This window comes from Diabrotica virgifera, chromosome 1 (genome assembly GCF_917563875.1).
Source record: "Diabrotica virgifera virgifera chromosome 1, PGI_DIABVI_V3a".
Classification (NCBI taxonomy): Eukaryota; Metazoa; Arthropoda; class Insecta; order Coleoptera; family Chrysomelidae; genus Diabrotica; species Diabrotica virgifera.
This window is the reverse complement of record NC_065443.1, coordinates 63,222,339-63,240,686: the sequence shown is the minus strand read 5'-3', so window position 1 is coordinate 63,240,686 and position 18,348 is coordinate 63,222,339. Positions and strand designations below refer to the sequence as shown.

The 18,348-nt window shown below is 33.2% G+C and overlaps 1 protein-coding gene across 1 annotated transcript in view; it reads left to right on the top strand.

Annotated features, from left to right (window-relative positions):
- LOC114329266 (lipase 3) overlaps positions 1–17,212 on the top strand; it is a 57,498-nt gene extending 40,286 nt beyond the window's left edge. The window contains exons 5-7 of the mRNA XM_028278304.2: positions 5,615–5,699; positions 12,520–12,662; positions 16,903–17,212. Of these exons, the coding sequence (XP_028134105.2) occupies positions 5,615–5,699; positions 12,520–12,662; positions 16,903–17,190 (516 nt within the window). The 3' untranslated portion in view covers positions 17,191–17,212. The remainder of the gene's footprint in view (positions 1–5,614; positions 5,700–12,519; positions 12,663–16,902) is intronic.
- Positions 17,213–18,348: the final 1,136 nt, after the last annotated feature.

Below are 18,348 nucleotides of genomic sequence, written 5' to 3'. Positions count from 1 at the left end.
GGAAATGCGGTTACGGGAACCCGGGTTAATAATAATAATACGGCAAATAATACGGTAAATCGGATTAACTCGGGTAATAATAATGATAGGGAAGACACTGCTAAAACCGCACATAATACGGGAAATCAGGTTAATAATAACAACACGGCAAATAATACGGCAAATCGGATTAATTCGGGTAATAACAATAATAGGGAAAGCACTGTTAACACAGCGGATAATTCGGGAAATAATTATAATGAAAATTCGAAGGCTCAAGGGAATACAGAAGGTACGCGGACTTGTGAACAGGATCTTGTTCACAGTTACAAATCGGTGAGGATATCGGAAAATACGGATTCAAGGGAGATTTTATTATCTACGGAACATTTACAAATAATGGAAAAATCGGGAAAATTAAGTGACTGTAAAGCATTATTAGACGGTGCTTCAAAATCAAACTTTATGACTAAAGAATTATGGGAAAAGACAGGACTAAAGTCCTTTAAAGTAAATATACCGGTAAAAGGGATAGAGTACAATTGCACAAGCATAAGGGATTCGGTTAACTTAACGGTACGGTCTAAATGTAATAGTTTTCAAATGGACGGTTGTTTCTTAGCCATTGATAAAATAGATTTAGTAAATACTTTTAAAATTTCGGAAAATATTACTCTAGCAGATACTGAGTTTTGGAAAACAAATAAAATAAGTTTGCTGCTTGGAGCAACTGTATTTTGGGACTTACTTTGTACAGGGCGGTTCAAGTTGAATAAAGAGGGACCTTTTATTCAAAAAACCAAATTGGGTTTGATTGTATCGGGGCTAATACCAGGGGTTAGTGCCCAGCACAAAAAACGAAGTTGCAATTTTACGGAAAATAAAAATATTGAAGCACAATTAGAACGGTTTTGGAGCTTGGATGAATGTGAGGAAGCTACACCTCATACAACGGAAGAACGAAGATGTGAGGAATTATTTGAAAATTCTAGGGAAAGAAACTGGGAAGGCAGGTTTATTGTGAAATATCTATTTAAGGATAATGTGGATAAGTTGGGCCAATCTTATGACACGGCGTTAAAAAGATTTAGTCATTTGGAAGGGAAATTAGAAAGGAACGCCGTCATGAAGCAGCAATATAATGATTTTATGAAGGAATATATCCAGTTAGGGTACATGTTCAAGATTGAGGATGAGAATCAAGTCTCACATGCGGCTCATTATCTTTGTCACCACGGGGCGTTCAAGGATTCTTCTATCACTAAGAAATGTAGGATTGTTTTTGACGGTTCTGCGGTTAGCGATTCGGGAATCTCGCTAAATGATACTTTAATGACGGGTAATAAATTACAGGACAATTTATTTAATATTTTGTTACGGTTTAGGGAACATGTTATAGTAATTGTTGCTGATATAGCTAAGATGTACCGGCAAATTTTGATTTATGATCCAAACGGGGAATTTCAGGGAATTCTATGGAGATTTTCAACGAAAACCGAAGTAGAAGTTTATAGGTTGAACACGGTCACCTACGGGTTAGCTTCATCTAGTTATTTAGCGGTTCGATGCTTATTAGAGTTAGCTGGGGAAAATAAGGATAAATATCAAAGGGCAAGTGAAATTATACTTCGTGACTTTTATATGGATGATATAATAACGGGTACAAACACGGTCGAAGAAGCTAGAAGGTTAAAAGGGGAAATAAGTAGTATTTTGGATTTAGGATGTCTTCCATTAAGAAAATGGAAGTCAAATCATCCAGTGGTTCTTAAGGATGAGTCTAATTCAGCGGGGGATGTAGAACATTATCTAGCGGAAGATGGGATTAATAAAACACTTGGATTATTATGGAATTCAAAGGAAGATGTTTTGCATTTTAGAATCACGATTGGTACAAGAAAAGATAAGAAAGGCTTTCTATCGGTCGTAGCTCAAGTATTCGATCCACTGGGCCTAGGTAGTCCAGTGATGATAAGGGAAAAATTAATAGTACAAGCATTGTGGCAGATGAAATTGGGATGGGATGAATCATTACCTCAGGAACTTGACTCGTCCTGGAGCAGGTTCAAGGATAAAATGACGGCTCTGGAAGAATTAAAAATAAATCGAAAATTTTATTGGGAAAAATCAACGGATTTTAACGGTATGGATAATGTAAATTTAGTTTGTTCAAAATCTAGGGTGGCTCCTTTGAAGTCTGCGTGTTTGGAAAGACTGGAGCTATGTGCTGCTCTTTTAGGAGCAAAATTGACTAAAGAGGTAATTAAATCTTTAAATATTAGGTTTACCAAGATAAGACTCTGGACGGCTTCCACGATAGCATTGCCATGGATACGGGGAGAACCGTGCCAATGGAAAACTTTTATAGCGAATAGAGTAGGGGAGATTCAACGGTTAACGGATAAAAATTCTTGGGAACATGTTAGGTCAGAGATAAATCCAGCGGATGTTTTATCAAGAGGGATAGAACCAGAGCAATCCAAGGATTTTAGATTGTGGTGGGATGGTCCTAATTTTTTAAGACTGCACGAAGAAATGTGGTTTGAAACAGAATCAGACTTCAAAGTAGAGGAGCTGCCAGAAATTAGAAAGCCAAAATTGGTATTTTCTCCAATTGTGGTACAGGACATATTCGGTAAATATTCTAGTCTTAAACGATTAAAGAATGTAACAGGTTGGATATTTAGATTCTACAAAAATTCTAAATTAAAAAGGGAACAAAGGGTTTTAAGTAAAGTTCTCTCAAGTGACGAACAAGAAACAGCTTTGAGACGATTAATAATATTATCGCAGAAACAGAGTTTTTATGAAGACTGGCAAGCTCTGAAAAAATCAAAAGGGGTTTTGAATTCAAGTAAAATAATATGTTTAAATCCATTCTTAGATGATTCGGGTATAATAAGGGTAGGAGGAAGAATACAGAATGCTGAGGTAGGGTACGACCAAAAGCATCCGATTATACTTTCGAAATCACATAAGTTAACAAGACTCATAATACAAAACGAACACTATCGAAATTTGCATGCGGGTGCGCAAACGTTATTAAATATTGTGAGATTAACCTATTGGCCTATATCGGGTAGGAGCGTGGTTCGGGATATATTACGTAAGTGCATAACATGTTTTCGGGCAAAGCCATTGCATCTTAAACAAAAAATGGGGAATTTACCAGCTAGTCGCATAACTCCTAGTATTAAATCTTTTGAACGGTGTGGCATTGACTATGAAGGTCCATTTCATATAAGGGCTCATAAGCTTAAAGAGCAAAAAATTATTAAGGGGTATTTCTGTATTTTTGTTTGTTTGGTGAAAAAGGGTCATTTGGAGTTGGTGAGTGACTTAACTACTCAGGGATTTTTGATTTGTTTTAAAAGATTTATATCCAGAAGGGGTTTACCACGGGATATATATTCGGATAATGGAAGTAACTTTGTAGGGGCTAACAACCACCTTCAGGATTTATTTAATTTTTTACGGGATAGGGTAAATCAGTGTACTTTTGCTAGATACTTATCTGAATTGTGTATTAACTGGCATTTTATACCAAGCTATTCTCCACATTTCGGTGGTTTATGGGAGGCAGCTGTAAAATCGGCAAAATATCATTTAAAAAGGGTTGTTGGGGACACTAGTCTCACCTATGATGAGTTGAATACGGTAATTGCGCAGACTGAAGCCTGCTTAAATTCCCGTCCTTTGACCCCTCTTTCTGAGGATCCTACTGATTTTAATGTTCTCACTCCTGGGCATTTTCTAATTGGCTGTCCATTGGTGTCGTTACCGCAAGAAAACATTCTACATCTGAATCCGGGTCGTATTCAAAGGTTCCAATTGGTAACGCAGATTATGCAAAATTTTTGGAGTAAATGGTCCAAGGGTTATCTGGCAAATTTGCAAGAAAGAAATAAATGGCGTTCTTCAGCTGACCAGATTAAACCCGGACAAATAGTAATTTTGGAGGAGAGTGGGGTACCACCCATGAAATGGCCTTTGGCAAGGGTAATGGAGGTGCATCCTGGAAAAGACGGTATTGTGCGGGTAGTGACGCTCAAAACGAGTAATGGACACTGTATTAAACGTGCGGTGGCAAAAATTTGCGTGTTACCGATGGATAATTAGACATAGGGGAAAAGGAAACTTTCGTTTGTTTTAGGACATCATTTTTTGGTTTTAGGTTATATTGTTGCATTGTTTTGTTGGTATAATAGGAACTTTAGTTTTAGTTATCTTGAAAGACTGTGCTTTCAAGGAGGGGCGGCATGTTCGCTGCAATATTTAATGAAATGTCCTGAGACGGCCCTGCCTGCGTGCATATATGGCTTATTAGCGACATATTCATTTTTTAGTTAGTCTGTTTGTTGTCTTCAAAGAGTTCACACATGTCTTAGTTAATAAAAATATATACAGTCCACTTAGTCAGCAGTTTTATTCATTTGGGAACACAAGGTTGCACGTGGGCATCCTAAACATAAACATTAACGTATTTATTTATACAGGGTGTCCAATTTTTTTAATCAAATTAATTAAGACAAAAAGAAGAATTTATGTAATTTATTTAATGCGAAATACATTTTAGTGCTGTCATAAAACTTGAAAATTTAATGTTTAAACAGCCAAGAGGCAGATGGGTAGCAGCTCTGATATTGAATTTAAGCGAAGATCAATATTTTTATTTATCAAATAAATAGATTTTTTGTCACATATAAACATTGTTTTCTGACAATAGCAAAATGTATTTTGAATTAAATACATTGCATACATACATTCTTCTTTTGGTCTCAATTAATTTAATTAAAAAAATTTTTTTAGGGCGTCCTTGATGAATAAATATGTTAATGTTTATATTACTGTATAGAAATTTAAATACCCTTTCAATGAGCTGTCATATCACACAATCCCCATTTTCATTTAAAAAAAATCATCGATAAAGTCATCACGCCCAAATGGATGACGTCACTAGTATAATATACATGCCAGAAAATTTGATAAATAATTTATTGTCACTAATTTAAAAATAAAAATCGACTTGTTTCAGGATTTATCTCCAGAATCGCCCATTCTCGAGAAAATGAATTTATTCCAACCTAAACGTCCACACTGTACCTATATAAAAGTCGACAGGACAGTGTTTTTTATAATTAAAAAAAAAGGACAGAAATAATTTTATTTCATAATTCCGTTTCACACTGTACAAGTTGGAACACGTTTGTGCTACGTTCGTGTTTTTATCTTTACTATTTTATTAGACATGAATAAATTTTTAAAAAGACGGTTAGAACTACCAACGACTGGAAATGAAACTAATAAAATAAACACAACTTGTACAGTGATGAGTAAGTATCTTACAAGTTATTTTGGATAAGCCACAGTGCGTTATAAAAAAAATGGAATCACAGAAGATATTTTATTTTATTATTCACCAGAAACCAATATTAGTCCAGGGCGGATATGTATTGAGGTGGAATAAATCTGTTTTCCTTCTGTTTTTCTTTTTTCAATAAACAACTTTATAACACCTTTTTTCTGTAGAAATATTTTGAAGTTATCAAAATATTTATGAATTAAAATTGTATAATTCAAGACTTCAAACGTACAGTGTTGATATATTTCACATATTTAATATTTTTATTTGCAGGGCTTTTTACCATTATATTTGTCACACGTCGGAGTCGGCATGTCAATTAATATGTTACTGCACTTTGGACAAGAAATTAAATCACGTAAGATTACAGGATATACATACATAGAATATAGTTATTTATGTACCAAGTCAGTAAAGTGACTCTTTATCGAATGAGTCTAATATTACGAGCAGAGAGAGCGAAGCGAGCGAGGCGAGTAACAGACGAGTTCGATAAAGCATCTTTACTAACGTGTATACAAAGTTTTATCGCAAATCATAAAAAACATTAACACTTACTTACAATTTAAGAATTTTTTTTTTAAATTTTAGACGAAATAAAAATTTTGTATGACAGTAATGACAGATTGATTTTGCATGATGGCTGGTTTCGATGTTTAATCGATAGTTGTTATCAATATTGAATACCCAATTATAGACTAAGAGCCGCTATAGGTGAAATTTCTTAATCATTTTAGGCACGATGGGACCCTATAACTTAAATAGTAGAACCTAAAAGAAAACGTTTGAACACTGTGCCGTCACTTTTCAGTGGCACATGCGTCGACAGTGGCGCATCAAACTTTCCACTTATGGACGGGATAAGTAAATTAAAAGTTAACAGAACTTACTAACAGAATTAAATTTTTTTTATTTTTTTAAGTTCTATGTGATTAACACATAGGATTCATCGTGATTTTAACCCACCACCCCCTTCCCCCTGCCCCCACCATCAAAAATTTCATTTTTCGTTTTTATTTTTTTTTTGGTGAGATGCAATCAATTTTAAAATTTCAAAAAATTCACACGCATAGTTGAGGCTTTTATAAAACATGCCTATTTTTTACAGACCCATAGGTAGAGTGTACATAACCTCAAAAAATTAAAAGAATTTTTTTTTTCAAAAAAGCGTATAACTTTTTTTGAGGAATAGCTGCCGGTCTAATTTTTTCTTAATCTTGTCTGTTTTATCAAACACTATATTTTAAATTTCTTTAAGATTTTTACGTAAGTCTCCCCACCTTCAAAAATCCGAAAAACTGTTTTTTTGGGGGGTTTTGGGTAGATTTTCCCTATTTTATAGACTTCATAATATATCAAATCAATTTTGTTTTTATAGGTTATATGTAACTTGAAGTAACTGAGTTCTTTAGAATATTTAAAAATCAGAAAAACACGTTTAAACCCCCCAAAACCCCCTTAAAAAACAGATTTTTGGATTTTTGAAGGTGACCAACGTTGAAGAAAAATCTGAAAAAAATTAGAAATATAGGGTTTGATAAAATACACAAGACTAAGAAAAAATTAGATCTGCAGCTATCCCCAAAAAAAGTTATATACTTTTTTTTTTTAAATTTTTTTAAATTTTTTTGAGGTTATGTACACTCAACCTACAGGTCTATAAAAATAGACGTGTTTTATGAAACCCTTAACTATGCGTGTAAATTTTTTGAAATTTTAAAATTGATTGCATCCCACCAAAAAAAAAAATAAAATAGAAAAATAAAGTTTTTGATGGTGGGGGCAGGGAGAAGGGGATGGTGTGTTAAAATTACGATGAATCTTATATCTTAATCACATAAAACTTAAAAAATGAAAAAAATTAAATTCTGGTAATTAGGGAGGGTATTTTTTAATTTATGTATCCCGTCCATAAGTGGAAAGTTTGATGCGCCACTGTAGACGCATGTGCCACTGAAAAGTGACGGCACAGTGTTCAAACGTTTTCTTTTAGGTTCTACTATTTAAGTTATAGGGTCCCGTCGTGCCTAAAATGATTAAGAATTTTCACCTATAGCGGCTCTTAGTCTATTACTAAATCTGTCATGTTTTAATTTATGTTGTATGAATATAATTGCAAAATACTACATAATTTCACTTTTTGACATAAATTTAAAATAGTAACGCAAATGTTGTACAATATTTTTAATAATTAAAGTAAATAAATTTTAAGTTCACTCAAATAAATAATCGATTATTGTCATCGACCACTTCATTCAATCTCGGTTAATTTGATTAATAATCGCGGCAGGTAAAGTCAAATTCTTCTTTCAGTACAATAAAGTGTTACTTGACTGCCGCAAATGAGGACAAATGAGTATACAATAATGAATTACTTTAGTGACGGTTGGCGATAAAACTAATTATCCACAACAGATGAAGTGTTTTTAAAATTCAAATAATTCTAAATTAAAATTAATACAATTACAAAAAGGTCTGATAGGCCTATAGAGGAGCGGTACGACAAGGGATAAGGGCTTGCGGCTTGGTGATACTCCTCCATAGATCCCCACCGAAGGGTGGGGGTGAATAACGGTGTATATATACAAAAATTATGAACTACCATTAATTATTTGGCACAGAGCAGACCATAGAGCCTCTCCGATTATTCCTAAGTAGGGTGAAACGTATGTGAGAGGATAATGGTCCTCTCTGAAAGAATTTAACCAAAAGCGTGACCAGACATCTCGTAACGCGACAATTCGTAACCGGACAGGTGGTAACGGACAACTCGTAACAGCGACAGTTCGTAACAGCGACGTTTCGTAACGCCGACAGTTCGTAACTATACAAATTCGTAACGGACAATTCGTAACGTCAAAATTGAATTATTTTGTTTATTTTTATTAACGTGGAAACTAACTGTTATTAGAGTTATTATAGTTGCAAATATGTTTATCAATTTTACGATTCAGTACCGAGATAAACATGTTTAACACATTTTATATGTCGTATTTCCGAATATATGAAAAGTCTTCAGACACAAACAAATATTTAAACACATACAAACTTTTATCAATATTTTCAAAAGTTTATCCCTCTTATTGTTTCTTAAATTTGCATACACCTAGACAAACGAATAATGAAGTAATTCGTGAAATCTTTAAGACGACCACCCGAATGTGTTTAGACATTCCCAACTTTCTAAGTAAACATTTTGTATAGGAAAAATTATAATTTTAAAAATGTTTATCCTGATACTGATTCGTTAAGTTGATAAACATAATTTCATTTATAACTGTAACTGTAACTGTAACTGTAAACAGTTAGTTTCCACGTTAACAAAAATAAACCGAATAATTCAATTTGGACGTAACGAATTGTCCGTTACGAATTTGTATAGTTACGAACTGTCGCCGTTACGAAGTGTCGTCGTTACGAACTGTCGCTGTTACGAATTGTCCGTTACCAATTATCCGGTTACGAACTGTCGCGTTACGAGATGTTTACGAGATGTCATGGAACCAAAGAACCAAATACAAGACGTCTCTCATTTTCATTTTATATTAGTTTGCTTCTATCTGAGTACAGGGAACTAAGATTTGTTGCAATTTTTACCTAGATGAATAGACAGGTAGTGAAATGAAATTTTAGATTGTCGATAGTCTTCTTTAATTCATCGTTTGTCTCCTTTGCAAGTATTAGAAATCACGAATACAAGAGTTATCAGAATCTGGTTCCAGTATTTTTATTTCTTCCGAAATAAAGCTTCGAATTTGTTTTTTATTCTAAAAATATCATTTTCTGGCAATACTTTATTCGATATTAAAAATAATTTACCAACTAAGCTCTTCAACTCAATATAGTTCAGTTGTTTTATGAAGTACGAACGTTTATGAGGTATGAACTATGGGTTTTCTGTTAAAAAAGCTGAAGACCACATTAGGGGTAGTTCATACTTTTTTTGTATGACATATTTTATATAGTTGACTCCATCTATATATCGTCCGCCCGTATAATTCAAACAAATGCCACATTTCGTCCAAACAAATTAATACATTTTTAACACCAAAAATGAGATGTTTTAACCAAATATTGTTTCAAATGTAATGTGGAGAGTAATTTTGAATTCGGTTCCGCTAATGAACTTGCTTTTTTGTCCTTAAAGTATCAAAAAATTTTACTTTCTCGTGCTTAATACCTATCGTCTAATATTTTAATTGTACTAATATGAAAGACATTATAATATTAAATGATATTAACATAACATAATATAACATAATCGATGATCCTCTTATACCGTAAGATGTTGAAGTGTCTTTTTTACTCGTTATTCTCTGCGAACTTACGCAACTTTTTTCGGTCCCTAGCTAATTCTTTGGCTTCCTGCCATAATTTTCCTCTATTCTGCAATTTTTCCATCATACTGATATTCCACGTTTTCCTTGGTCGGCCTCACCTGTTTTTCCCTATCGGCCTCGCTTCCCATGTCATTTTAACCTGTCTGCCGTCGAACTTTTCGGTCACTTGTTTCCACTTTTTTCGGTCCCTAGCTAATTCTTTGGCTTCCTGCCATGATTTTCCTCTATTCTGCAATTTTTCCATCACACTGGTTTTCCACGTTTTCCTTGGTCGGCCTCTCCTGTTTTTCCATATCGGCCTCGCTTTCCATGTCATTTTAACCTGTCTGTCGTCGTGCATTCTAAATAAGTGGCCAGTCCATTTTAATTTCTTTTCATGAATTTTTTCCTTTAATAATTTTACTTTTAATTCTCTTCTAATATCTTCGCTACGTCTTTTATCGGTTCTCCTAGCTCCCACGATTTTTTTTAAATATCTCATTTCCGCGGCTTGCAATCTCTTTCCTTGTTAGTCGTTCAATACCCAATTCTCTGCTCCATATGTAGTGATAGGTACGTAAATTGTTTTAAATATTATCATTTTGGTTTTCCTTGTTATTTCTTTTTTATTTAAGAAGTTTTTTTTACAGCGAATGATATGTTCTTGTGGCTGCTTTTATCCTATTTCCAATTTCGTTTTCTTGTGTCCCCTTCTTATTTAAAATTATTCCAAGGTATTTAAATATATCTACCTGTTCTATTTTTTGCCTTGGATTTCAATATTTAGGTCAACATCTTTCTTGGATATTGCCATTACTTTTGTTTTTTCCATATTAATTATTAGATGTAATTTTTTAATTCTGTCCCCCAGATTCTTATGTTCTACTCTAAATGATATTAAATGATGTTAAAATGTTAAAATATGATGCGATGTTAAAATACCGGCAAGTACTTATCTTTAAAGCGGCTACTAGAATTTATTACACATTTATACCAAACATTGATACTGCCATTTATTTGGATGGACGATAGCAATATGGAGCCAACTTTATTTGCAACAAATTTCAAACCACCACGAATAACCGAATAGTAACTGAATGGTCTATTTGTCTATTAAATTATATTAACAATTATAAATATATGAAATAGTAATTATAATTGTTTACAAAAAAAAATATTATGCGGGGACTTCAACATTAGTTATGCTGCTGCTTGTGCTACACAAATATCTCTGGTCAACATATTTAAATCGTATGGTTTAACAATGCACATTGATTCTCCTACAAGAATTACAAAAACTTCACCTACCATAATTGATCATATTTATTGTCTCAGATTTCTCACCCCGTGACGTCTGCGCAACAACTGTTAATGCAGGACTGTCTGATCATGAAGCGGTTTATACGAAGTTTAACATCTTCAGCAAGCCCTCTTGAAAACTCGAGCATTAAACAATAATCTGCACACTGCCACTGTTTTTTGTGATTATTCCAAAATTTTTGATTGTGTAAATCACATCTTGATAAAAAAAACTAGATTTCTATGGAAATCGAGGTATTTCTTTGAACTGGTTTCAATCTTACTTGGATAATAGTAAACAACTGGTTGGAGAAAATGATACAGACTCTAGTCTCAAAAATGTTGTATGTGGGGTACCTCAAGGTTCAGTATTGGGTCCTCTACTTCTCCTTATCTTTATTAATGACATAATGAGTTTAAAAATCGAAGGGAAAGTTTTTCTTTTTGGTGATAATACCAGTATCACTTGGATCAACTCAAATATCGCAACTCTTCATGCTACTATAACTTCTGATCTACTCACAATAAAATTCTGGTCCGATTCTAATTTACTCTCTTTTAACGTAGATAAAACAGTAGCATTATCCTATAAAGGAGCTCTTCAACCCTTACCTCTTCATAACAGCCAGATCAGTATCGTTGATTCTGTAAAGTTTCTTGGTATTTTTTAGATAGCAACCTTAAATTGGCCCTTATCGATGTGTTAAGCAAGAAACTATCCTCAGCTTGCTTTGCAATAAGACCTGTTTCGAAGGAAATGAATTTAGCCTCTTCCAAAATAACATATTTTTCTTTTTTCGAGTCCCATCTTCGATATGGTCTTCCTTTTTGGGGTTCTGGTACAGCTGCCCAATCCGATGTTATTTTTAAATTACAAAAAAGAGCAATAAGCTCAATAGCAGAGTTTCTTAACCAATAACTAAGAAATTACAGTATTCTTATGTATAAGTAGAATTTTAATCTATATTTGAGTGTCATATGCAGCAATTTAACTTATTAAATTTCTTAAGGTAGATCATGCAATTTGCAATTTTTTTTTAATTTTGTAATAGATTGTTACTGTTTTTTGTTTCACTTTATTATATTTTATTTATATTGACGATTTATATAATTTTAGTAAATTATATTTGCTATTGTTTTTATTTATGATTCTTGTAAGCTTTGACTATAAAATTGTTAAATTTTTTATGACAATAAAGCATATTTCTATTCAATTCTATTCTATACAATTTTAACTCTTCAAAGTTTATTCCTATTTAACTCAAAAACTATTTCTATTCCAAAAACTTGCAAAATTTTTTTTTGCTTTTTTAGTTATAGGCTTATGATGAAAATTATTGCATCTTTATGTGGCCCTTAACCTCATATTAATAACGGTAATACTACGTATGGTTCGGGCCACAAACAAAATCTAACGCCATTTTGTCCTCTTAAATAAATATTAGAAATAGTCAATCCTGTAATCGATAAGATTTATAAAGATAAATTAACACCAAAATGTTAACCAGTTTCAGCCTTTTAAGTTATGGATATATAATTTTGGGAATTTGTACATTACAGATCATTTTAGAAGATACGATTATGGCAGAGAAAAAAACTTAAAAATATACCATACCGCAGCGCCTCCTGATTTTAATTTATCTGCAGTTACAGCTCCAGTTGCTCTATATTATGCTAAAAATGATTTTCTATCATCAGTAAAGGTAAGTTTTGTGCTAATATAAATATTTTTATATTCTACGAGAAACTTTTTCCGCAGAAATATGTTTAACTTTGCAGGGTGTAACAAAAATGCAGTTCATAAATTAAATGATACAACAACACACTCAGACTATTGTTTTCAATACTTCCACAAAATTTATTATAAAACTAGTAGAGGCGATTAAGATTTAATTACGATTCAGAGACCACCACCATCTGCCCATGGTCCATTTCTACCTCTTGGTATCTTCAGGACAGCATATAAGTAACAAAATTAACTAAAAAATACTCCAAAAAGAAAAACAAAGGTGTCACTTTTCTTGAACACATTCGCAAATTGTTTTGAATAAAGCAATCACATATTAAACTCGACAAACCATAGGCGTAACCAGGGGGGGTTTTGGGGGTTGTAACCCCCCCCCATTGGGATGTACTTTCAGCTCTATACGCTTAACATCATATCCCTCAGATATTTCCAGTAGTTGTAACCCCCCCCCCCTTTCAGGTAGATGTAACCCCCCCCTTAGGATCATCCTGGTTACGCCTATGCGACAAACGACGGTTTATACAGATCTTAAATTGAAAACTGCCTTGCACATGCCGATATGTGACACGGTTTATATTCGGTGCAGAACCATAATAATGACGCCATCTAGTGTCATGTAACGACAAATACTTGAACCATAGACGTAACACTTTTTCAGATAGAAATTTGTAGTTTTATTAAACTGTTGGTGCAATAAAACGTTTTCATGTTTTTTTTAGTTGTGGTTGTGACACTGTTTGTGTGGAGGTCCGATTTGTAAAATCCACCACATATTTGTAAATGGTTAAGTAAGATTAAAGAGACCTAGTATTAATATTATGAAAATAATAGTCTACAAGTTTACATACAATGACGATAAAGTAATTATTTTTCGAATGTTGGTATTTTCGGGATATAGGATTAGGTACTTTTAATACGCAAATGATATTATTTTAATCGCTGTTAACAAAAAATCATAATATTATTAATTGAAATTTCTTGAAGCAGATATTTATTTATTAATTTATTTATTAACGGGATACCACTCAATTGAATATATATACAAGATATTATAATTACATATCTAGTGATACAATAAATATAAATATATAGTAAATATGTATGACAAAAATTAGCGATGCAGCTATATAGAAAAAACAAATATTAAAATAATATAAAGTAAATAACAAATATAAATCACATAAGATTACAATATTTTTTTAAACACTGTCTACAAACATTTTCTGAAGCGCACAGCAACAAATCAAGGTCAATTCTATTTCCATTTAGAATGATGATTATACTCAGCGGAGAATGCCCACCAAAGTTGCAGCGATGAAATTTAATTGCAAAATTTTGGGATGTTCTAGTAACTCTAGAGGGAACACTAAAGTCAATTAGAGACAGTGGATAATTGCAATTAATTTTTGAATTCAGTAGTTTATGAAGAAACAAAACATCAGCATACATCCGTCTGGAAGATAGCCTAGGAAGGTTTAATGTATTTCTAATTTCTGAGTAGGAATGGTCACTTAAAGGTTTGTGTAATTTAAAACTTAAGTACCTAATGAATTTATTTTGGACTTTATCTAGCAAACTGTGGACTTCATAAGTCGGTGACCAAACAACTGACCAATACTCAAGAACAGATCTAACTAGGGAAATGTAAATCAGTCTGATAGAATTAATGTTGTGCAAACATCTAGAAGTTCTAATAATAAAGCCTAACATTTTAAATGCCTGGTTATTCACATAATCAAAATGAGCGCAAAAATTTAGTTTGGAATCTAATTGAACACCTAGATCTCTTACAGTTGATACAGCCTTTAGTTGTTCTTTAGCTAATTTGTAATTATAAAAGAGGTTGTTAATTCTTCTACAGAAACTAATAAAGCGACATTTTCCAACATTAATGCTCATTTGGTTCCAATTGCACCATGCCATAATTTTGTTAAAATCATTTTGAAATTTTTCACAATCTGAGACGGATTCGATAATTCTATAGATTTTTAAATCATCAGCAAATAGCAGAAATTTAGAGATAATTTGAGAGTTAATGTCATATCATTAACAAGTATATTAAAAAGGAAAGGCCCTAAGTGGCTTCCTTGTGGAACACCAGATGTTACGGAAATTTCACTAGATTGAAAGTGTTCAATTTTAATAAGTTGTATTCTGCTAGCTAGGTAACTACATAACCAGTTATACAGATTGCCCGTAAATCCAATAGCTTTAAGCTTGTTACACAACAATTTATGATTCACAGTGTCAAATGCTTTGAAGAAATCTGTATAAATAGCATCCACCTGTAGTCTCCTTTCCAAAGCATCAGATATGTATTGCGTGAAAAGTAAAAGATTTGTAGAAGTTGATCTACCTGAAAGAAAACCATGCTGCTCTTCAATTAGTACATTGCATAAAGGTGTTATAGAGTCGCATATTATACTCTCTAGAATTTTAGGAATAGAAGAAAGAATGCTTATTGGTCTGTAGTTAGCTATATTACTCCTGACACCTGATTTATGAATAGGAACAATAAAACTAGATTTCCACAAACTTGGACAAATACCTGAATCAAGTGAATGAGAAAACAGAAAATATAAGGGACGGGTTAAAGTACATCTACATTTTTTTAATAGTATGGGTGGAATTCCATCTGGTCCAGAGCCTTTAAAATTGTCTAAATTGGCTAATTTTTCAAATATGATTTCAATAGATACATTACAAGAATTTAGACTCATAGTCCTGTCGCCAGGGGGGGTACAACGGCCTCCTGTATTCAGATGGACTTACCCAAGTTTTTTTTATGTATTTTGACCCGTAGAACACGAATTTTTTGGGTAACAGTTGATCCGGATGTCGATAAGGTTGTTATAAACAAAGAAGTTGAGGAATTACATAACAGCGATTTCTCGCAAAACAAAACATGTTTTTGTATTTTTTGGGCCATTCTAACCAAAAAGTGTTCCTACAAATTTTTTCGTAGGATGCATAGTTTTCGAGATAAACGCGGTGGAACTTTCAAAAAATCGAAAAATCGCAATTTTTGTACCCGAATAACTTTTGATTAAAAAATAAAATAGAAATTCTGCTTACCGCATTTGAAAGTTCAAGTCAAAGTATATCGGTTTTAGTTATTTGCATTGCTAAAAATTTATTATTTTATTGTTAAACAAAAGTATAAACACCTAGTGCTGGAGTGATGTTTTCAATGATTTCTCATTTAAAATCGAACGAGTAGATAGAGTAGGTACAAGTGCAAGCGAGGCTATTTCTACGTAGCATGCATGTAAACGCATGTATTAGGCACGGGAAACACTATGTGTTTATAGCTTTTTTTAGCAATAAACACATAAATTTTTAGCAATGTATATATTCGAAACCGATAGAATTTGACTTGAATTTTCAAATGCGGTAAGCAGAATTGCTATTTTATTTTTTAATCAAAAGTTATTCGGGTTCAAAAATTGCAATTTTTCGATTTTTTGAAATTTCAACCGCGTTTATCTCGAAAACTATGCATCCTACGAAAAAACTTGTAGAAACATTTTTTGGTTAGAATGGCCCAAAAAATACAAAAACAGGTTTTGTTTTGCGAGAAGTCGCTGTTATGTAATTCCTCAACTTCTTTGTTTATAACAATCTTATCGACATCCGGATCAACTGTTACCCAAAAAATTCGTGTTCTACGGGCCAAAATACATAATAAAAACTTGGGTAAGTCCATCTGAATACAGGAGGCCGTTGTACCCCCCCTGGCGACAGGACTATCACTGTTTTTTCATATTCTAAGGTGGGCTGTATTAAATCATCATCATTTGCTCTGTAAATATTTTGAAAGCATTGCGCAAAATTATTAACGATATCCGCACCATTATTAAGCACTGTGTTTCCAAGAAACATAGTGTTTGGTAGACCATTATTTTTAGACGCCGCGATAAATGCGAGCAATTTATTGCTACGATTTATTAAATATTTTTAATTCCGCTAACTCGTTGCGATGTACCGTTTACACCCAACGATAAATTGAAACATCTCGATCAATATCGATAAATTGCTCGGATTTATCGCGGCGTCTAAACGCTGCCTTAGGAAGCCTCGTACACTAGGATAAGACAGTTGTTATTCTCACACCAACAAAAGAGTCAAAAATCACCAGAATGAAGTAGCATATAAAGAAGCGAGATATAATTTTGTTTAATCATTTTTGTTTTTAGGATGTAGAGAGATTAATAAGCGAGTTACCAAATGTTAACAAGACACGTCTCATCGAAAACAGAAGATGGAATCATATTGATTTCATTGTTGCCAACGATGTACATGACGTAATTAACAAAGATATAATTGCCCATCTACAGACATTTATTGATGATGGAGCTTTAGATCCAACTACAAGTGAACCTATGAGTTCCACAACAGAGAGAACCAAAGGTAGTTCAGATAGAATTATTAGTCAAAGTGTATATACATTAATTATGACTGTTATGTTGGTATTATATTATTAATAAATGTTTGTGGTATTTTTAATTGTTGAATTTTATTGTCACTCAAACTTTAATATCATCAATAAAACAATGGATTTAGTGCAGTCACTAGCTTTTCTCCTCCGATTTCTTTGAACCTCCATATATTTTCATCAAATTTGGTGAGTAGTTAGAAGACACCTTAAGAAACAAAAGTAACATGGTGCCAATCTGCGATTTCTCCCTGGGGGTAGATGTCACCCCTTCTCGTGCCGAGTTTGCTGACCATTGGCCAAAAACATGATCGTTTGGCCACTTCTCAACAGTGTGTTCTTATGAAGCGCAATCCATCTGATTTTGGCGTCGATTGGTAACCGTTGATGAAATGAAATTTGGATCCATCACTACACAATGGGGGAGAGAATGATCGCACGAAATTTTACTGAAGCCGGCAAAAGTGCTCCGAAGTAGCCAAGAGTCGATCAATTAGTCGGAAAGGTCATGGCCACTGTATGTATTTTGGTATTACAAAGGCATAGTTTTAATTGAATATCTTGAAAAAGGTAAAACTATCAATAGCCAATATTATTGTGCATTATTGGCAAACTGAAGCAGAAACTCAATGAGAAACGGCCCCATATGCAGAAGAAAAAACTGTTGTTTCTCCATGACAATACACCGAATGACATGAGCGTTATCACTTATCACAGTAGTAAAAATGTATGAGTTGAGCTTCGAATTGCTTTTTCATCCTGATTATTCTCCTGATTTGGTCCCCTCCGATTATTCTGTGTTCCTAAATATAAAGGGATGGCTCGTAAATAAAAATTCAGCTCGAACGAAGAGATACTTGAAGAAACAAACCGCTATTTTGCAGAGCTTTCAGAATCGTACTCTTCGCAGGGCATAAAAAAGTTGGAACATTGTATTGTTGGAATCGTTGAATTTAGGTAAAAGGAGACTTTGTCTTAAATTAGAACTATATCCTTTGGCGAAGATTGAATTCACTTTTAATAATTCAATCTTGATAGTAATCTAGAAACCTTTTACTCACGCTGCAGTGAATTGGAGCAGAAATATATTTTTTTATTTGCTAAGTGCTACAATCTGGTCTTTGAGCAATGAGTAACTTTTTATCTATCCTATCTTACTAACTACTTAATCACCCTTTGATGTCTTCTTAGTTGTCTTTATTATTAC